This window comes from Budorcas taxicolor, chromosome 3 (assembly GCF_023091745.1).
Source record: "Budorcas taxicolor isolate Tak-1 chromosome 3, Takin1.1, whole genome shotgun sequence".
In the NCBI taxonomy this organism is placed as follows: domain Eukaryota; kingdom Metazoa; phylum Chordata; class Mammalia; order Artiodactyla; family Bovidae; genus Budorcas; species Budorcas taxicolor.
In genome coordinates, this window is record NC_068912.1 from 108,340,448 (window position 1) to 108,362,642 (window position 22,195).

The 22,195-nt window shown below is 46.7% G+C and overlaps 2 protein-coding genes across 2 annotated transcripts; one reads left to right on the plus strand and one right to left on the minus strand.

Annotated features, from left to right (window-relative positions):
• Nucleotides 1–1,676: 1,676 nt before the first annotated feature.
• Nucleotides 1,677–15,471, minus strand: CDCA8 (cell division cycle associated 8). Its single transcript, XM_052637804.1, has 10 exons — nt 15,375–15,471; nt 15,107–15,235; nt 13,232–13,272; nt 10,967–11,039; nt 8,634–8,716; nt 5,962–6,026; nt 5,006–5,101; nt 3,773–3,899; nt 2,933–3,019; nt 1,677–1,736 (listed from the first exon to the last, which is right to left on the minus strand). The coding sequence occupies exons 1-10, from the start codon at nt 15,469–15,471 to the stop codon at nt 1,692–1,694; spliced, it is 843 nt and encodes a 280-aa protein (XP_052493764.1). The 3' UTR covers nt 1,677–1,691.
• Nucleotides 15,472–16,062: 591 nt separating this feature from the next.
• Nucleotides 16,063–21,640, plus strand: C3H1orf109 (chromosome 3 C1orf109 homolog). The gene is made up of 5 exons (XM_052637905.1): nt 16,063–16,171; nt 16,361–16,638; nt 18,834–19,010; nt 21,237–21,358; nt 21,528–21,640. The coding sequence occupies exons 2-5, from the start codon at nt 16,364–16,366 to the stop codon at nt 21,563–21,565; spliced, it is 612 nt and encodes a 203-aa protein (XP_052493865.1). The 5' UTR covers nt 16,063–16,171; nt 16,361–16,363; the 3' UTR covers nt 21,566–21,640.
• Nucleotides 21,641–22,195: the final 555 nt, after the last annotated feature.

The window sequence follows — 22,195 nt, forward strand, 5'->3', positions numbered from 1 at the left end:
GTCTTCTCTTCCACTGTGAGCCCCACCTCGATCATTTCAGTGAAAATGCCAGGAAGGCATATCTGCCAGAGCCTGAACCTTGGGAAGGGAGATGCCCCATCACTGAATCACTTGGGCCCCTGCTTTGTCCCTGGCTGACGAGACTTGCTACACAGGTAAACTATAGATACCCTAGTTGTTGTGCCCCCAAGATGTAAATTTCTAGCTCATGGAAAGAAGGCGTTGGGAGAAAACTTCTTGGGCTAGATTACCATGCCCTGCTTGGGGACAGGCCCCCTTCTTCAGCTATCAGAGAGATTCTGCCTGAAGTAAAGGCTTTCACATCTGCGGGAAGTAGCTGTTTGCGGACCCTCCACTCTAATAGCTTCAGCCCCCAAACTGTCTTTAGTCCAGGTAGCACATTTTGGAGATGACAGGCGGGTGGATTATCAGTTAAAAACAAATCCAAATCCACACTTTATTGAAAACCGGTACCTTTCAGTAGCTCCGATCAGAATAAATCAGCTTACAGATACCACGACTCAGGAAAACAATATGTACAAAAGCCTCAGGAAAGGAAGAATAAAACAACTTGAAAAGAACATATCTTGGACAGGACTGGATTCCTAGGATGGTCGTGTAGCAAAATAGTACAAAGTACAACAAAGAACCACACACACAACACTGTGCCCCCAAGCTGGGGGCAGGAACTCTCAGCTCCCACGTTCTTGGACCACATCCCATGATTCTTCGGGGCAGAAGGGCTGGTTGGGGCGCAGGGGTCTCCGTGCCCACCAGACAGCCCACACCAAGGCAGAGGCCAAATGCACAGAATGAGGCCCCCAGACCAGCTACACTCACTCCCCCATGAACCTAAGAAGAGAGAAGCGCTCTCGGCCAAGTCTACGGAACTGGCAGAGACTAGAGAGTTTTGGGTTCAACTGCAGCCAGTCATGTAAAAAGCCCCACACCAATCTCAACCCTACAATTCCCTTATCCAGATTCCCCCTATGAACTAACTGGAGAGGTAGAGGAGCGAGACACGGAAACTGCCCTCAAACCAAGTTTTGGTCTTTGGTAAACAGGGATAATACACAGTACTGGTCCACAAATCAGCTTGAGACAGAACTACTGAGCACGGCAGGCATAAGACCGCAGAGCCCCGGCAGCAGCCACCGCAGGAGGAGGGGATGGGCATGGGGGGAAGATGTGTCCTGCTGGGGTCACAGCTGTGGCTGGTCCTGGCCCCATCCGCACAGTCCCTTCCAGCTTCGGAGCCGCCCTCTCATGGAGCTCCCTTCTTGGAGCTTACAGCTCCCAGCCTCTATGCTGGGAGGCTGGGAGCCCAGCTGCACAGGGCTCTCTGGTGAGAGTGATTGGCAGTCCTCCTGGAACACAAGGTTCCTCTGAGTCGGGGCAGGGCAAAGAGGACGCGGAGCTGCAGGAGGCAGAGGCGGCCACTCCAGGAGCAGGAAGGAGCATTCGGTTCACAGAAGGGTGGAAGTTTGGACTGTATGGACGCAGAGGCAGTGTCTTTGTCACTTGGCTTGGGAGGTGCCCAAAGCAAAGCTTCCTGAGTTCTCCAAGAGGAATACCACGCTGTGCTCTGGGACTTCACACTCAAACAAACAGTAAGCCAAAAGGAGAGGTTTCTTCAGGGTCCCACAAGTGCCCACTGAAGGCCCATCCTGTCCCGTCTTGGAATAGCAGCTTCATTTTTGAGTTCGTATGGTGCCACAGATTTGAGCAAGACGGCTCTGAAAGGAGGAGAGGTCGTTCAGTGGGTGGTGCTGGGCAGACATGCCCACCCGTCCCTTAGTCTACTCAGGGAGCACTGACTCTGGGACTGGGCCAGTCTGACTGCATCTCAGCTCTCCATCCTCTATTCATACATGAACGAACTAACCTTTCTGGAAGGCAGCTATGCTCACCACTAGACCACCAACGCACACTGGACTAAACTTTCTGCATCTCTGTTTCTCATCTGAACAAAGCAGCAAAATGCCATCTCAGATGAGACAGTGAAGGTACCATTTGGGAATGGCAGTGCTGGAGGTCCAGCTTGATGAAGGATGTCCCCAGGTTCGGGTGGCTGGTATGTGCCCAGTCTCAGCACCGGCCTGTGTTCCGAATGACACGTTTGAGAAAGCAGCTCCGCCCTCATCCGCCTCCTGGACATGACCTTCACAGACCCTACCCCAACAGCAGCCACGTTTGTGCTACGTGTTCCCGTCCCCCACACTAAGCCAGCTGACAGGACCAGGGTGGCCCGTCGGACCAAAGCCGAGAACGGAATTGCAGATTCTTCCTCTTGAGAATTTAACTGAGGACTAACACTGGACAGCCCACGCTGGGCAATGGAGTAAGTGCAACTACCCAGAACTGCATCCAGACCCGAGGTAGGGGGGAGGAGAACCAACAGCCTCATGGAGAAGGTGATGTTCTGCTTAGGGAGGAAGCACAGGTGCAGGAGAAATGAGTGCTTGGGCCCCAAAGACAGAGGTGCTAAAGGAGCTGACGCAGCAGAGCAGAGCCCCACCAACCCCCGGCACTGTGGTCCCACCACCCACAGGGCCTGGCTGGTCAGCACCCTCCAATTCTGTGGGATTCCTTCCAACAGGTTCCTCACCCTCTTCCTGAACTGCTGTGAGGAAGCTGCAGTTCCCAGAGGTCAACTGCTGTGCCATAACATACAGAAACCAACTGCCTGAATGAAGCAGAATTTTGATTTTCTTGTGGAACTTCTGTGGTAGGCACTCTGGGTTGGATCAAAATTCAACATCAGTTTAGGGACAGAATTGCTGCTAGGTAAGCAGGAGAACCTAGCGTCAAAATTCCTTGGGGGAAACAGTTGTAAGTGTAAAGCAGTAGCCCAGACCCAAAAGGCAAGCCTAAGAATGGCTAAACCCAGAAGGCTCCACCCGGTGTGTGGAGAGGAGCATGAATGACTTACGGAGAGCTTCTTAATGTTTCCCAGGGCCTCTGGATCCAGCTGGGCAATATCGATCCTCTGCAAGTCACTGGCCAATAACCGCATGCTCTGTGGGGAGGGGAGAGGGTTAAAGTGGCTGGTCCCTCAGAGCAGGAACCTCTGCCAGCAGCCCAGGGTGCCCTGGGGGTCCCCTTGATGTCCTGCACTTGTGGGGGGTGGTGGCAAGGCAGGCAGGAGGGGTGTGAGTCCCAAGGAGACAGTGATGTTGGCGTTTATCACTGGGTCAATGGCTGGATCAGCTGAAGACAAGGGGTGCACGTTAGCTTAGAAATGCCCTGCAGACCTCATGTAAGATAAACCATCCCCTCTGTCCCCGAGCGGAGGTCAGCAACTTGCTCTGTTCTGCCTGCTTCAGACTCCTCAAAGTTACACCAAGTGGAAGACCCTCATGCTCCCCTTTCTAGACTAAAGCATGCACCCTGACAGTGCCCTCCTCTGCACACCCTTTAAAATGTCCCTCACTGCACATATCACATGCTATGTTATTAATTGGGAGCCTAGCTTGACTACTGACCGCTACTCGAGGGCAGGAATGTCTTCCACATCTGCTATTAATACAAGATACGTGGGCCTATGTTAGCTGATGAGCAAATGGAACGCAGAGCTGGGCAAGAATCCTCCCAGTCTGGAGCTCTACCCTGGGAGAGGAAATGGTTCTGAGTCCTACAGAAGTGTGGAGATGATGAGCCAGGCAACCAAAAGACTTTGGGTTCCGGGAGAGAAGTGGGTGATGGACAAGAGAAAGAAATGGTGAGTAAGCAGCTCACGGTGGCCTGACCCACCCCTCCCTGGAACACGTACCTCTCCGCCTCCCACTGGCACAGTGAGGAATATCTCTTTGCTGTCGGCGAGAGGGCTGCCGTTCACAGAGACATTGTAAATCCGCTCTCTGGCCGCTGGAGTACGCAGACCCGGGGTCTTGAAGATCCTATAAAGTGGGGAAATGTCTGTAAAGATGGCTTGGCAGATTGAATGACACCAGGCGCTATGAGCCCTTCCAAACTCCATCTGGCCTCAAGATGCAGTTTTCAAATCACATTTCTAAGAAGGCGCGTTCTAAATTTAGGGTTAAAAAGCAGTAATGACTCAACACAGCTGGATAAAGGAGGCTGTAATTATCAAACATACATCTAGCAAAAGTAAATTCTTATCCATGTAAATTTTAGGTCCAGAGCTCCATATGGAGAGCAGTCACCCACCCATCCATCCACCCACAAAGCCAGAAATAAACGGTGGCTAATATATTTCTAAGAGTGGCTATGTGCTTCCATCAGGAGAAATTTTCCAGGGTCAAAGGAGGATGGTTCAGTGATGACATCATTATATTAATTTCCAAACTGACTTTCTTGAGATCTTTAAAGTGCTTCCATCTCTTTTCCCTAAATGTCCTTTGCTATATACTCATGCAAAAAAAAAAGTTAAGGAGGAGTGAGAATTAGAAGTAGAAGGTAGGTCTTCCTCCCTCTCCCACTCCAGAGACAAGCATGCCCAGTTCCTTATGCATCCCTCCAGAAACTATCAAATGGGACCGTATGGGGCGTGCTGCTCTGCCGCCTGTGTGGAGAGGCTCCTGACCATGAGGCTCTTCCCATCAGCACATGCAGAGCAGCTTACTTTTTAATGGCTACACAGCATCTGCTATCTAGTTGACCAGCACTGTAGAAGGGATTAATTTATGCTGTAAAAACATCCTTATTTATATTGGTCTCCCAAAAGGTGGTGTTAATTTTCACTCCTACCAAGGGTATGGGAAGAGTACCTACCAACTTAAAATACACTTAATCAGAATCAGAAAGGGCCGAAATAGTCACTAGAGGCCTCCAAGTCATCAGGGACAGACTGGTCTCCTCCCTCTCATCAGATAAACAATCATTTTGCCACTGAAAACAGGTGAACCTGCTCTCAGGGGAGAGGCAAACATTAGGAAACGCTCCTGAGTGAGGCTTTCCAGTATTTTCTTAAATACTCTTCTTTTCTGACAAATGTCAAGTATTGGGCTCCCACCAAAATCCAAGCGCTGCTGCCAGTACTCACCTTGAGTCAAACCTGGGTGTCAGGCCTGGAGTTGGTTTCACCAGAGACAACTCCAGTCGGCCCACAGCTGGGGTAACGGTGGCGTAATGGCTTGACCTACGGGAAAGACACAGCCATTAGGTGCACCAACTCTCAGGTCCAGTGACTACAGCGTAGAAGCAGGTAACACTGAGCATGTCAGAGCCTGTCCTGGGCGCCTTCCACACATTAGCTCGTGCAGCCTCTTCACCACCCTGTGAGACGCACCATTATCCTCATTTTCAGACGCAGAAACTCGGGGACATTAGGGCAGAGCCAGAACCCTGAACCCAGGCAGTCTGCCTCCAGAATCTGACTTCTCAGTCAAGCTAAGGGAACGAGAGGAAGGAGACAGCCCCTCTGCACCCTGTAGGCCCCCTCGGTGGAGCTCCTGTCCTCTTGCCAGACAGCTCCCACTGCCCAGGAAGAAGAGAGAGGAGCTCACTCTTCACAGACACGCTCCAGTGACTCCTTTCCTGAGCTCGTTAAGAGGCAGTCCCCTCCCCCACCCTCCCAGCATAAGAAATTCAAGTCCATGGTGATTCACTGCTTAGCAGGACCAGGAGGAATTTTTCAAGAAACTAGCCACAGGTAGGTGATAGCCACTTTGTGACTAACCATGTGGGTAGCTCTACACACGGATTGTCTGGCAACTGAACAAAACATGCAGTGCTTACTGTATGTTTCTGTGTCTTATTAATCTCCCTGTTTGCATTTTTAAAAGAGGGGGAGACACAGAACATGGGCAGAAGAACCACAGAAGGTGTTGGGTCAGACGGTTTCTAGAGGCCCCCCAAGCTCAGATACTGGTGGGTTCGATGATGTGAAGCTCTACTTGAAAACAAGTTACAAAAGCCCCTTTATCGCCCATTCCTGCCACGATGAATGTGGCTCTCCAATAAAACCAAAAGCACATCTGAATTTGGAAAACCTGTTACCTTTTATTTTTGCCTTTCCCTTGTATGGACTGGGTTCTCTTCTTGGATGGAGGACACCTTTTAGCCTGAAGTCACAAACAAATGAAACTGAGGTTACAAAAAGCCCCACAAAGGGGAAAGCTTAGGGAGAAGGATACCAGCTCTGGAAAAGAACTGAATATCTGAACATCAGAAGGTATACCTTACAGAACTCACAGTGACTTAAATAATCCAGAGCAGAATTGGTCAACTAAGAATTATACTGCCTGAGTCTTCCAATTAGAGAACTTTGACCAAGATTAAAGGTAAGTGCCTTTTGAACTGAGTGCAGCTTGGTTGGTTGCCCTACCCTGCTCCCACCCCCTCATACAGCATTGCTGTGACAGTCACTAAGGGCACCCAGGTGCCCAACACAAGGAACCCTCAGCAGCCCTCACCCTTGCGAATCCTTGGAGGTACGTGACAAGAATCAGGTACCTTCTGATGATCCTCCCTTGTTCCGAAGATCGACCCACCACCCTTGCTTTCCTGGCTGGCCTTCTGCTCTGCAGGCTGCCTCATGAGCTCCTCTTTCTACCTTCCCTCCAGAGTCCACCCTCAGGCTCCCCTCCACATTCTCCCCGTACAACCTCACTGACCTCCCTGCTGGGACAACCACCTAAAGATCTGGGAGTCGGTGTCTCTCAGTCTCTTACTTCTGCCTGAGCTCCAGGCTGAGATTTCTGTCAGGGCTAGACATGCTGGAGAAGTATTACACACTCAGCAGGTCAAACAGCTGACAGACTAACTGCTTCCCTTTGCCCTGGCCCAGCACCCCTCCTCCTCCCATGCCCCAGTTCCACCAGACGGCAGTTCCCTAAGCCAGAAACCACCTGGTCGTCCCAGGTCACTGCTTCTCTCCACCAATCTTGCCCACTCTCCTTTGTAAACCTTATCCCTTCTCTTTTCACAGGGTCAGGGCCTCAGTTCAAGAATTACAGCAGCCCCTGCATAGAAATCAATAAAGCTAGAACACACCCTCACACTGTGCAAAAAAATAAATGCAGAACGGCTTAAAGACAAACACAAGACATGACACCATAAAACTCTTAGAAGAGAGCATAGGCAAAACATTCTCTGACATAAATTGTACCAATGTTTTCTTAGGTCAGTCTCCCAAGACAACAGAAATAAAAATAAACAAATGGGACTGAATTTTGGGACTTACAAATTTTGCACAGCAAAGGAAACATTAAACAACAACAAAAAAAACACAAACCTACAGAATGGAAGAAAATATTTGCAAATGATGTCACAGACAAGGGCTTAATCTCCAAAATATACAAACAGCTCATACAACTCAACCACAAAAAAAAAAAAAAAAAAATCGAAAAATGGGCAGAGGACCTTAAGACCTTAACAGACATTTCTCCAAAGATGGCCAGTAGGCGCATGAAAAGATGCTCATCATCACTGATTATTAGAGAAATGTAAATCAAAACTACGAGGTACCTCCTCACACTAGTCAGAAGGACCACTGTTAAAAACTACAAATGATAAATGCTGGAGAGAGTGTGGAGAAAAGGGAGCCCTTCTACACTGCTGGTGGGAATGCAAGTTGGTGCAGCCATTATGGAAAGCAGCGTGAGGTTCCTCAGAAAACTATAAAGGCACAATCACACTCTGACCCAGCAATCCCACTCCTGGGCACACGCCGGGGCAAAACTACAGCTCAAAAGGGTGCACGCACCCCTGTGCTCATGGCAGCACTGTTCACAATCACCAACACATGGGAGCAACCTAAGTGTCCATCGACAAATGGATAAAGCAGAGGTGGTATACACACAATGGAATACTACTTGGCCGCAAAAAAGAACAAAACAATGCCATTTGTAGCAACATGGATGCAACTAGAGATCACCATAAAAGTGAATAAGCCAGAGAAAGGCCACATATATATCACATGTGGTATCTAAAATATGGCACAAATGAACATATCTACAAAGCAGAAGCAGACTCACAGGCACAGAGAACTGAACTGTGGTTGCCAAGGGCGGGGTGGGTGGAGGAGAGGACTGGGAGCTTGGGATTAGCATATGTAAACTATTATATACAAGATGGATAAACAAGGTCCTACTGTATAGCACAGGGAACTATATTCAATACCCTGTGACAAATCATAATGGAAAAGAATATTTAAAGAAGAATGCCTATAGTATATAACTGAGTCACTCAGCTATACAGCAGAGATTTACACAACACTGTAAATCAGCTACACTTCAATTAAACAAAATAATAAAGCTTCCCAACTGGCTCCCTTGTCTCTAATTTTCTCTCTCTCTCGTTTATCCTGAATGCTGTTCTGAAATACCTATCCATCATGTCACTTACCATGACCTACCTCATGAAATCACAACCTCTAAGCTTGGCTCACGAGACCATTGGTTTCCCCAGATTACCCTCACAGCTTATGTCCTTGCCAGCCACACCAAACCACTTCCTGTTCCTCAAACAGCACTTTCATACCTCTTCCTGGAATTCCCTTCCTTTTCTTCTCCAGCTGGTGAAATTTCACCCATTTTAAAGGCTGTGTCCTAAGAGGAATGGTAAAACTTCCAGGGGCAGTGGGGTAAGGTAGAAAGGAGGTATACTATATTTTAAGTATTTCCTTGTCTGCTGACAGGCTCCCACCCCAAATCTGAGTGCCTACTTACTCTTGCAGTTTGAGGATTCTTACTGATATTTTCTTCCTCTTCTTCTTCCATTATCATCTCATCCACTTGCATTACCTTCCGTGCTATAAGAGTTTTAACAGAGTGATATTTCTCATGGGAATAAACTTTTATGCATTCACATTTCTTATAGGGAATAAAACTTGAGCAATCTTTAGGTTGTAAATCAAGAAATAGATCCAACAGAAGATGATTTAAAAAAAAAAGGATTTAGCCACACACACAGACAAAAAAGGTCTCAGAGTGGTTAAAAAACCCTCTATCATGCTTTGTATGGGCAGCCCAGCATTCTGATTAAGAATGCAGACCCCAGAGCCAGAGAGCCTTGAGCCTGAGGCCTGATCCTGCCTCTGACTATGCCACATGGTTTCCACCGCTACCCTCAATTTCTTCTTCTATAAAATGGAGGAGACACTTCATGGGGATATGATGAGACATGGAAAGAGTACTCCACAAAAACAGCGTCTTTGTTAATCATCCCAAACTCTAGAATTGTTTCTATAAGTGCTTATTAAATATTTGTGGGAAGAATGAATGTAAAGTCCCTTGAATGATACTGAACACATTGTAAGTATTAATGTTGTTCAGTCGCTAAGTTGTGTCCAACTCTTTTCGACCCCATGGACTGCTGTATGCCAGGTCCTTCATTATCTTTCAAGATTGCTCAAATTCACGTCCATTGAGTCAGTGTTGCTATCTAACCATCTCATCCTCTGTAGCCCTCTTTTTCAATCTTTCCCAGCATCAGGGTCTTTTCTAACGAGTTAGCTCTTCGCATCAGGTGGCCAAAATATTGGAACTTCAGCTTCAGCTCAGGCCTTCCAGTAAATATTCAGGGTTGATTTCCTTTAGGATTGACTGGTTTGATTTCCTTTGCTGTCCACAGAATTCTAGAGTCCTCTCTAACAACACAATTCTAAAGCATCAATTCTTCCGTGTTCAGCTTTCTTTATGGTCCAGCTCTCACATCTGTACATGACTACTGGAAAAACCATAGCTTTGACTATATGGACCTTTGTTGGCAAAGTGATATCTTTACTTTTTAACATACTGTCTAGATTAGTCATAGCTTTCCTTCCAAGGAGCAAGTGTCTTTTAATTTCATGGCTGCAGTCAGCATCCACAGTGACTCTGGAGCCCAAGAAAATAAAATCTGTCACTGTTTCTACTTTTTCCGCTTCTAATTACCATGAAGTAATGGGACTGGATGCCATGATCTTAGTTTTTTGACTGTTATTACTATTTATTACAATAAAATACTATTTATAAATAATAAGTTATTACAATTGTCATTTTAGAAGGGAAAGGAATATGAGGGATGTTTAAGATGGATGATTCAAGAGGAAGTAATACCAGTTTTTAATATTTAAGGGGTTGTCATATGGAAGACAGCTCTGTGAGACCTCAAAGAACAGAAGCAGTATCAGTATGTAGATACCACAAGGAAACTTTGGTTCAAAATTAGAAAAAATGTTCTAATCATTCCAGCTGTTCATCATTGAAAGGGAGTGTCTCATTGCTAAATACATACAACCACAGGCTAGAAAATCCTAAGCAGGGATTCCATAGAGAAATTTAACTGAGGGGAAACAGTTCAGATTTAATGAATTTTAAGCTTTTTTTTCTGACACAAATAAGAATACAAATATATTTATCTTTAAAAAAAGAGGTAAGCTGGAATAAGCATCGGGTGGTATTTTAGGCCTGGCCCAGTAGAGAAGGTGCTGCCTGATGGGCAGCCTGAAGTCCAGAGCTTAAGACAGCATGTCCATTGGAGAGCCCATCCTGGCCTGAATCTATGCTCACTAATTACAATCAGCGTCCCCAAACTTTCCCTCTAAGATAGTGTTTCCCCGAGTGTGGGGCGTGTATGGGAGAGTACTTTACATGGATGGGTCAGCGAACTGAGTAGCATGGAATGACACGCTGAGAAAGTCGGTCCTTACAATTCTCTTTCAATCCTTCTGCTCACATCAGGGAGTCTTGGCTAGCGCTACCACGTCTTGTCACACCTCTCCAAACCTTGCTCGCCTCTCTCTCAGGGAAGGAACCAGGCAACAATGTTTAGTTTCCAGCACAGCTTTTGTTTTTCTTCTTTCATTTTAGCTCACAAATTGGTCTGAAGAGTTCGGTTAGTTATCAGTTCTTCATATAATTAACTGAATGCAGAGGACAAAATCAAATTTTTGGATTTTCGAGACTGAGGACCAGGCATTAGAGGGAAGAGACTCCTCCAAGGAGGCCTCCCCAAGCGGCCAGCCAACTACACTGGGACTTCGCTCTCACTTTAACAAGGGGTTTTGAAAAGTACTCACTTTTGGCAAGTTTCAGGGGTGTCCGAGTAGCTTCTGCTGTTAATTTGTTTATTTCTGTGATATCCAAGTCAGCCTGTGCCAAACACAGTCAGAAAACACCAGGTATAGTCCACCAAATGTGAGGAACAATATTTTAAGATTAAAAACAACTTAAAAAACCATACTCTTTGATACATACAAAAGATCATGTTACTTATGACACAAAATACTGAACTCCCATAAATCCACCATACAACTAAAGACCCAAAACAGTGCCAGTTACTTGCTTCTAGCCATGTACTTTTCCCTGTACTATTTCTTTGCCTCTCCTCAGAAGGTGACTGGTGTCCTAATTCTGTCATTTCTCAGAGATAACCACTATCATTCCATTTGCCTGAAAGAAAGTGTGGGTGTATGTATCAGTTCAGTCGCTCAGTCTTGTCCGACTCTTTGCAACCCCATGAATCGAGCACACCAGTGTCTGTATATTTCTCCACAAATGTCTATGTGCTTAAACAATATTTTGCTTGATTCTGCTTTTGACCACTATTTGTGATCGAAATTAATTTGTTTTCACTGCTGTGTAATACCTGTCACAATGGATTTGTCCAGTCTCCTGTCAACAGTATTCTGCTATTACAAACACTGCTGCTTTGAACTGTCTTACAGCTGTGTCTGATGCACACATGCCCAGGCTTACTCTTGGCTGTGTACTTAGGGACAGGGCATCAGAGTTGCAGGGTACACAGGTGTTCAGGCTTAATATTATGCAAAACTGTTTTCCAAAGTGATTGTACTTGTTTACATGCCAGGAGCAAACAGTACAAGTTTCAAATGACCCATATTCCCTACAACACTTGATGCTATGTCAGTCTTCTCATTCCACCCCCAGCTTTATTGAGGTATAATTGACAAATATGATTCTAACACATTTAAAGTGTTACGAGGGTGAGCTGTATGGAGAGAGTAACATGGGAACTTACATTACCATATGTAAAACAGATAGCAAATGGGAATTAGTTGTATGTTTCAGGGAACTCAAACAGGGGCTCTGTACCAAACTAAAGGTGTGGGATGGCGGGGGAAATGGGAGAGAGGTTCAAGAGGAAGGGGATATATGTATAGCTATGGCTGACTCATGTTAAGGTTTGACAGAAAACAACAAAATTCTGAAAGCAATTATCCTTCAATTAAAAAATAAAAAAAATTCCTACATATATAAAGAAAGTGTTACACATACACATCGTGAAATGATTATCACAATCAAGTTAATTAATGCACCTATCACACAGTTACCTTTAAAGAATTTTTTTTTTTAAGTGTAGAGGGCCAAATGTTTTTCTGCTATGCTCCTGTACCCTTCATAAAGGCTTCCAGTCACCATTCTAATTAAGTTTATTCCCAGTGGTAACTATCTATATGTATGGGAATAGCCAAAAGCAGGCATGCTTCACAAGCCTTTTCTTGTAGGGCACATTCAGTATCAGAATAGCCCTTACAGACAAGGAATGACACAGTTTCATCTCTGAACTGGTAGAGACTACATGGAGTACTCAAACAAGGATTCCGAGGCTGTCGGGGCTTAGCAAGAAGCTGTGCCGTGCTAGAGAGATGAGCGGTGTCTGAAATGGAGGATGATTCAGTAGTCATAGTGGCTAAGGAACATATGACTCATGGCTAATGTGTCTGAGGAACTGAATATTTTATTCATTTTAATTAAAGTTACACGTGTCTGGTGGCTATTGTAACAGACAGTACTGATCTAAACTCTATTCTGCCTCATACTGCCTTGAGTCCTAGTAATCATGCCAGGGGAAAGGAGGTGAGAGGGAGTGGGGAATCCTGAGAGTCCCAACCAAGAGCACAGCTTCTAGAGTATGATGTGAACAGGGAATAGTCTCTTTGTCCCCTAGCAAGCCAGGGGTTTAAAGGAATTTGGCTTTCTACTTCTCCCCTAGCCTGGGACTTTTCGTTCAACTAGTGTGAGAAATGCTATGGCTAGAAGAATGGGGACGATTAATATTAGAATATTAACTATGAACATTTTGTTAAGGTGCAAAGGTCAGGGCAAAGAGCTGCAAGGAACCTGCCCAAAATAGGACTATTTCTCTGTAAACCTTGGAACTACTTGGCCTTCATGTACTCAGCATTCAACAACTATAATCTTTTAGCTGACATCAGTAATGTCCCCTCTGGAACTTGTTCCACAGTCAGCACCCACCACTGAATTTTGTGGACGGACTAAACTGAAAACTAACCAAGAATTCAAAAATAGAAGTCACTTACTGTTGCTGCTTCTTCCAGGGCCTGCTTGTTTCCTCCAAGGGCTTTGAAAAGAACAATTTGCTTGGTTACTAGGTTATAATAATTTAATTAACAAACTGTCTTCCCTAATATGACCACTTCCTTACACTGGACCAGATTAAGTCCTTAGTCCAACATTCGGGAGCCTCTACAACCTAGTCTAATCTTTCTCCAAGCTTGACTGTTCCCTTCATGACTTATTACAAGTCCCACTACACCAAAGTGACTGTTATTTCCCAAACGTGCCACTGTCTCATGACTCAGTGCTCTGATAGTTATTTCTCCTGCCTGAAATAATCCCCTGCACTCTACAAACTTGGAATTCATCTTTCAAAACCCAGCTCAAACCCCAAACTCTGCTTATTTTTCTCTCACAGCAGATTGCTGCAATGTGTTGAGTTAGTTGCTCACTATCATCATATCCAGCAACTACTCAAAGCTGTAGAAGTGCCCAACTCTGCCTTGAACTGAACTCGAGGACAAAAATAATATCCACAGCTTCTGGTAAAAAATATGTCATCAGTATATATGATGTAAATGTGTATTGAATGAAGAGATCTTCGCAAGATTTAGATGTAGAATAAAAACTTAGGTTAGAGTCCTCCTGCTGGAAGTGCTGGTAGTATCCTGTATAACAGTTAAAAACTCAGACTTTGGAACCAGAATGCCTACATTCAAATATGTCACTAATTGGCTTACGAGACTTTAAGCAAACAATCTCTGTGCTTTAATCTTGTCATCTACAAAGCAGGAATAAAATCAACAGCTAATATGTTTGTTATGAGGATGAAATCAGTTAATATATGGAAAACACTTGGTTTTTCAGTTAACATTGGAAAACACAATGCCTGTCTGGCATAGAAAGCACTATATAAATGTGCTTATTGACCACCACTTTACTCTCTTTTGTAGTACTTATAATTTTAAATATATAATCATGTCCAAATTTTTAGAACAAGTCTTCTCTACTAACTTGTAAGTTCCTGGAGGCAAGGATAACGTCTGTTTTATTTCCCAATGCATCTTCAGCACCCAATATTGTGACTAACACATGCTCAATGAATATTTACAGAAATGCACAAATAGATTAATAAATAAAAGAAAAAGTCCAAAAGGATCATTAAATGACATCTATGTGAGCAGAACGTGCATTTCTATCCAGGTAGCAGGCTACCTAGTGGGTAATTAATCATAAGAAAATAGTAAAGGGTAACCCAGCAAAAGGACAGTCTCTTGCATTTCTTTGGACGTTTAACCAGGGGGTAGGGTAGGGAACAGGGTGGGGTCTTCCTCTGACCAGGAAAACTCTTCGAGTCCTTGCACTTTGCAATTTGTTTGCTTGTGTATAAACTGGTGATTTCCATAAGCTAAAGAAAGAGCTGGTTGGAGTTATCCTTCCATCTGTGCTCTGGTAACAATCTATTCATTCATTCACTTTTAAATGGTTAGATAAAACACCACCCCCCTCAAAAAAAAGAGTATTTCATGACACATGAAATCTGAAATCTGTCAAATTTACATTTCAGTGTTTCCATAAATAGATTTCTGTTGGAAAACAGCTATGCCCATTCATTACAGCTGTTTTTGAACTATAACAGCATGAGTAGTTTGGACAGAGAACCTTCTGGCCTACAAAGCCTAAAATAGTTATTATCTCCTCCTTTAGAGAAAACATTTGCCTGCCTGCAGAGGAAGATGAGGGAAAGTGCTAAGAAGAAAAGCAGGGAGGTGAGACAGGGATTGGGGAGGCGTAGGCCTGCAATTTCCTTCTAAGACCTCATTGAGAAGATAAAAGCTGCCATGGTAACCACAGAAGGGCTCCAGGCCGAGGCCTGGGGAAAGACCAGGAGCTCTTACCGAAGTATTCGAGCCAGTTCATTTCGCGCAGCGCCTTGGGGAGTCGCAGGATCTCAATGTTGTACAGGTTATCCAACTCTTTGAGGAGGTTCTGCCTGTCTGACTGAATTTGCTTGGATCGCATTTGCACTGCGAGAGGGCAGAGAGGACACGGCACGGGTCACCCCGCGGGGAAAAGGTTCCCGGAATCCCTGCTGCCCACGTCCCAGTCCTCCAGCACCCCGCGATTGCCCTAAGTGACCGCGACCACCCGGGCTCCGCCCCTCACCTTCACGGTCGAAGTCCTTAAGAAAGGAGGCGAGCTTTCGGTTCCGCAGCGCATTGGTCTTAGCCACCCGACTGCCGCCCTTCCTAGACGGAGCCATGGCGCTTCGATGGAGGCTGCGGGGAGCGAGGGGCGGAGGCACAAGGGGTCAGCGGCGGAGATGGTGAAGGAGAGGGGGCCGCAAGGGGGCGAGGGAGGGTGGAGGGCCCCCCTGGGTGTTTGAATGGGGACCCCTGCCCTTCCGGGCCCAAGGAATAAAGGATTCGCGAGGCACCCACCTGCAGGTTCTGAAACCCGGGCTGAGGAAAAACACGGCTGCTTCAGCTGAGAATGAGCGGCTCCAGGACGAAAGCGACGTGAGACCGCCGCCACCAAATTCAAACTGCCGAAGGCTGGCCAATAAAAAGCCGCCGTCTTAGGAGGGTTTCACAACAGCCAATCACAGAGAAGCTTCGCAATCGGGCAGCCAGTCCACACGTAAACTACAGCACCCAGAAGGCATTGCGGTCCGACCGCATCTTTTTCGCGACTCTGTAACCACGTCTGGGCATGCGCAGAGAAACAGCGGAGGTGTGCGGTGGTCTTGGAATTTCCTTAAACTGTTATTGCTTTAGTTTTGTTTTCCCGCTGGTTTAGAAGAGCGGCCGGAAACCTCAAGTAGAGGAGATAAGATTCTGGCTCCGGAAGCACGGATCGGCCCAGTGAACCTTCAGTCTGAAACTGCCCGAAGCCAAGGGGTAGTCTGGAACCTTTCTCGAGGTGGAAAACGAAGGTTCTGCCTTCCGAGAGCCTCTCTGAAGGTAAGACTCGCGCTAGAAACACCTGTCGGGAGGGATAGACTGCCCTACCTGAGGAAACTTTGTTTAGCTGGACCTCCCTGAGAACGGAAAGAACTCCCACCCTTGACTCGGCCCTTTGCCTGTCGACTTGGGACCCTAATGATATTTGTTTTTTCCTGGTTTTTGTTTTTGTTTTCACCCCTACAATAGAAGATGGCTGAAGATCAGCCTTTGCTTGCCGTGCAGGAGGCCCTGAGGAAGTGCTTTCCCGTGGTGGACGAGCAGCAGGGCCTGTGGCAGAGTGCTCTGAGAGACTGCCCGCCCCTCCTGACCTCCCTCAGCAACCTGGCAGAGCAGCTGCAAGCCGCACAGAACCTGCGATTTGAGGATGTGCCCTCACTTCGGGCCTTCCCAGACCTAAAGGAGCGGCTGAGGCGCAAGCAGCTGGCGGCTGGTGACACTATCCTGGACAAGCTAGGAGAGAGGCTGTAAGAGGCACAGTGGCGCTCTTTCTTGGCCTAGAGATGTTAAAACTGGGTATTTAATAATCTAGGATCAGTGAGAAAGGGGGTTTTTCTCCTTACTTAAGAGAATGGTATTTGGGGATGTGTCAACCTTACCCCCTTTCCATCTGTTGCACTGGGACCTCTCTCTGTCAAAAAACCATTTTCTGGCATTTCCCTTATCAGCTAGGCATGACAGTGGTGGACTTAGTAAAAGTTATCAAAGCAGAACAGAAAAGCAATGGAGAAAGCTCATTGGCCCTCCACTGTAGTTTTCCTTAGGTAGAAAGCAGCAGGAGTTACACTGTAAACTTAGTAGGTGCCAGCAGCAAGGATTTTACATACATTATCTCATAAAATCTTTTCAATAACTGTGACTTAACCTCACTTAATCCCATTTTTCAAGTGAGGAAACTGAGGCTCATGCAAATTGCCTGTGCTCAGGCAGTTAGTAAATAGTAAAGCTGGGATGCTCATCCAAGTGCCTCTGGCACTGGGGCCAGAAGCTCCTAACCACCACTTTGTTCTGCTGTACATTGGTGTCTGAGCCAGGAGAAGCACCAATGTCAGGCCTTCGATCTTAGAATTACAGGTAATTGGGGATAGAAGAAGAGAGAAGCCACATATGGCCTTCCCTTAACCAGGATGAAAGAAGGTTCTAGTGTGTAGGGTTTGCCACAGACTGATAGGAAACTCAAAGATGGGGGCCTTCTTTGTATTTATCTATACTAAAAACATTAAGAACCCATGGGATGCAAAACACAGGTGCTAGGAATACAATGGAGAAGGCAATGGCACCCCACTCCAGTACTCTTGCCTGGAAAATCCCGTGGATGGAAGAGCCTGGTAGGCTTCGATCCATGGGGTCTCAAAGAGTCGGACATGACTGAGTGACTTCACTTTCACTTTTCACTTTCATGCATTGGAGAAGGAAATGGCAACTCACTCCAGTGTTCTTGCCTGGAGAATCCCAGGGACAGGGGAGCCTGGTGGGCTGCCGTCTATGGGGTCGCACAGAGTTGGACACGACTGAAGCGACTTAGCAGCAGCAGCAGCAGCAGCAGGAATACAATAGTAAGGCCGACTTAGTTCCTAAGTTGAGTAAAACAGTCGGTTAAGTTAGGTCATTATACATTCTAAGGTAGCGAACTTTTATTTCAGTTGATTACATGTTTTCATGTGGGTATTGGGCTGTTATTTTTATCCTAGTTTTTATTGTGAGTCACAGTCAAACTTGAAAGCTGCAGTTCTAGGCTAGGGAATTCCTTGCCCTTTGGGAAGTTGTAGCCTTCGTCTTATGGCTAGACCTCTTAGAGTCACTAATGGAATAATAACTTTTTAAATAATTATATAATAATTTTTAAAATAATCATGTAAAAATAATAAAATTTGCCATAAGCTAGGTACTTCCCTAGTGGCCTAATATGCATTATTGTATTTACTCTTCACAACAGTCCTTTTCATTCACTGGACAAATGTTTGTTGCTTTGTCGGCCAGTCTCAGTGTTTTAGGTACTTAGGATGCACAGTGAACAAAAGAGACTTGTTTTTGTTCGCGATTGAGAATAAGTAACTTTCCTGAGATCGACAATAATCTGTGTGCGTCACGAGCTCAAATTTTACCCATTCAGGAATTCACGAGGGTGGGGCACGATATAGCATGAGCACAAGACTGCTCTATTGCCGTAGTTCCCTCTTGCTAATTCCTTTCACATATGTGGCCTTAGACTATGTGTGAACATTTCCTCTCCTTTATGGGAGTCCCAGAAAGCCTGCTTGGTCTTTACTATCTTTGGCAGCTGGGCCCATCACACAGCTTTTGAGAGTGATGTAACTTCAGCCTCATCATCTTTAAGTCAGTTCTTAATTGTTAAGCCACTGCTCCATCCAAGGCACCTGGGACCAGTAGATCTCCTCTGGAGGCAGTTTTTCCCACTGGGATGTGTGGCAGTATCTGGAGACAGTATTGATTGCCACCGCTTGAGATGGGTGGGGACATAGTTTGCTTTTGTCATCTAGTAGGTAGAGGCCCAGGTTGCTGCTGAACAACCTACAACCTACAGTGCAGCCCTCCACCACAAAGAATCATCAGGTCCAAGATGTTCTTGGTACCGAGGTTGAGGAACCTGGCCATAGGCCTTCCTCATCATATTGCCTAATATCAGACTTTTTCCCTCCAGAGCCACCCTCCTCAAGGTGCGTGATGTGGTCAGCAGCCACGTGGAGCGCGTGCTTCAGATCTATGAGCAGCACGCAGACGCGATCGGCCTCGATGCTGTCCTGCAGGCTTCAGCTGCGAGCCCCTCTGTGGCTGAAATGTTGGAGTGGTTGCAGGACATTGAGAGACATTATCGGAATTCATATCCTTTGCACACGTTTCACAGAGCTGTTCCAGGAAGTCTTGTTAATTTCAGTTTTCACCAGATTACACAAAAATACATGGTTTAAGTCAGTTCTCTTTGGTTCCTGGACTTGCATTCCTCCTGCATTCCTTTGTACAGTGATTCCTCAAATCATTTATTGAGCAGATGCTACCTTCCAGGCTTTATTCTAGGTGGTGGGAGCTAGACATTAAAAAGGGGAAAATATAGAAAATGTCAGATGATATTAAGTGTCTTGAAGAAAAATAAAGCAGGGATTGGGGAAAGCAAGGGTTAAGGGTGGGCTTGTAGTTTTAAATAGGGTGGTCAGGGCAGGCCTCACTGCCCTGAAAGTGGTTTCTAAGAAAAGATGTGAAGAGGGTGAGGGGAAGAATCGTGTGGATGTTTGGGGGAAGAGTGTTCCAGGTAGAAGGAGCAGCAAGTGCAAAGGGCCTGAGGTGACAGCGAACTTGGTCCGTTCAGGAAATAGCACGGCAGCCAGTAGGGCTCGAGCCAAGTGAAAGGGGCCTGGTCTAATAGGTGATGCTGTCAGGAGACAGGGCTGGGGCTGGTAGGGCCTCCGAGGTCTTTGGAAGGAGTTGGGCTTTTATTCTGAGACACAAGCTATAGAAAGTTTTGAGTAGAGGAGTAATCTGATCAGACCTATGTTATCACCCATCTGTGTTCTGAGGGAAGACTTGGGTGGAAGCCAAAAGACCGTTTCGTTGGAGTCCGCTCCCTTTTTCTCTCTAGTCTTGCCTGATAGGCGCGTCTACTCTCTGGCTGGAGTTTCTACCTTCATTTATTCTTGCCTCTAGTTTTGATTTCCAGTTTCCTGCAGCTGCCTCCCGACTGGAACCTCATGGAACTGCAGGCTCAAGTGGATGGAGATCAGCCCCCACCCCATCAGCTCCCTTCTTCTTCAGCTGTAGCGTCACCTAGTCTGTAAACTGGAGGGTTGCCCCCGAGCCCACTGTTTGCTGATGGCATCGGTTGCTGATGGCATCGGTTGCTGATGGCATCGGTAGCGGCGCTGGCTGCACTGGCGGCAGCAGCCGGGGAAGCCCTCACGAGCTCTTCCTGTGTGCCAGTGCTGTTAGAAGGGTGTTTGGCTCCACTGTCCGGTCCTTCCGCTCTGTTTCCTTGGTGTTTCTTGGAGATCCCTTCGTATCCCCACTGCCTGTGCCACGGTCTCACTTGGATCCTTTGTCGCATGCCATCTCTAGGCAGGTTTCTCTGACCCTGGCTTCTTTCCTTAGAAGGAAGAAGCTACCTCCAGGTCGTGGCCACACTCTACAGGTTTATCTTCGGGAGGCCCTGTTCTGATCCTACTGGGTAGGGCTTCTCCATAGCTTCTTGTGTCCCGGGGGTGAGACCCCGCACACTGGTCTGTGTCTTCTCCCTCCACCTGCCTGCTCAGCTGCCTTGCCTGCTCCCTACACACGATTCCATTCTGCACCTCGTTGGAAGAGGTACTGTCCTGAATCCATTCTGTGCTTCCCCTCTTCTTTGTCTTGGTTTAAGCTCTTCCTACCAGCCGGAATCTTCCTACTGTCCTCTGAAGCAGCGGTTCTCCACCCTTCTTGGCGCTGGGGACTGGTTTTGTGAAAGTCAGCTTTTCCACAGTCGGGGGTGGGAGGGATGGTTCAGATAGTAATGCGAGCAGTGGGGAGTGGCAGATGAATCTTCGCTTTCTGGACCACCGCTCACCTCCTGCTGGGAGGCTCAGTTCCTAACAGGCCACAGACGGGTACCAGAGATTGGGGACCCCTGCTCTAGGGCGGATGAATTTATCCTGTGAACTTCCACTGAGTTTTATCTCTTCCCATTGAGAGTCTTTTCAGTTTCTGTTGTGTTTTTTTCTCACCACAGTGAGATCCCAGTTTGCAGGGCAGTGTTTCATCCCTTCCCTGTAGCCCAGAACCTTGTGTATAGAGGGGCTCGGTAAAGATCTGTAGCGGAGGTGAGCCTACTGCTGCTGCTGCTAAGTCGCTTCAGTCGTGTCCGACTCTGCGACCCCATAGATGGCAGCCAACCAGGCTCCTCCGCCCGTGGGATTTTCCAGGCAAGAGTACTGGAGTGGGATGGAGGTGAGCCTGCCCACCTGGTAAATGTAATGATAGCTGTGCTTTTGCTTTTCTAGCTCCTGGGAATGCTCTCCAGGGTATTTTCTTCCTTCAGCACATTTCATTTTCTTCTTGAGCACCTTCCTTAACTCTCAGGAAAGTACCTAAAGAGGAAGTACCTCCTGTCGTCAATCCAGTGGGAAGACTTGGGAAACATCCAAGCTTTGCCCAGAGCCTGGGACCGAATCTCAGAAGATGAACACCCGGACCTTGTACGAGGTGCTGGTTTTCATGCAGTCCTTCGTGTCTGCTCCCCTCCTTTCTGTGTCTAGCCTCTTTGGAATCACGAAGAGGTTCCCCCTCCTGGTGCCTCTAGCTTTTACAAATCTGGTGTTTTGTGTTTTCTGGAGAGCTGGTATGCCACATGTTCTCTCTCTTCCTGTTCTAGATGTCATGTTGAATGTTTCCTTCTTCCTGGAAGAGTGAAGAAGCCATGTGTTTATCGGGAGACTTGGGGGACACAGGTGAAGACCGACATTGCTGCCCTCTTGTATGTCTAAAAAAATGTCAGTACTGCGTCCTGACTTACTGGAAATGTCAGTGCCCAGCGCCTGAGGACTGGCTCTTCAGCAGATTCTGCTGGACATTCCTGATGTTGGGGCTGCTTCATGCTGGGTCATGGGTGAGGGTACATGGTCACCCCTTGCCCTTCCCTAAGACTCAGGAGAGTGGACAGAGGCAGAGAGGATGCAGGAAAGGTGGTGCAGAAGAACACCAGGGACAGAAGCAACAGCCACAGAAGTGGTAAGAAAGGAAAGGGCCAGGGTAGAGAGTTGGCACCACCCCCAGCATCATCCAAGGCTCTGAGCCTCATTGACACCAGGTCCTAATTTCCTCTCTTTTTGTCAGTACCTGACTCCTTGATGGAAAAAAATGTCGCTTTGATGATTTAAAGAAGTGAAGGTGATGTTGATGGAAAACTCATTGTTTTCCAGTTGCAACGGCTCCTTGTCATCAGGACACTTTCTAGAGCATTCCACCAGGGGGAGGTGGTGTAGCATGAATTCTGAGTGTTTTGCATTTGGACCTGTTCCCTTGTTGCTCTTACTGACAGTA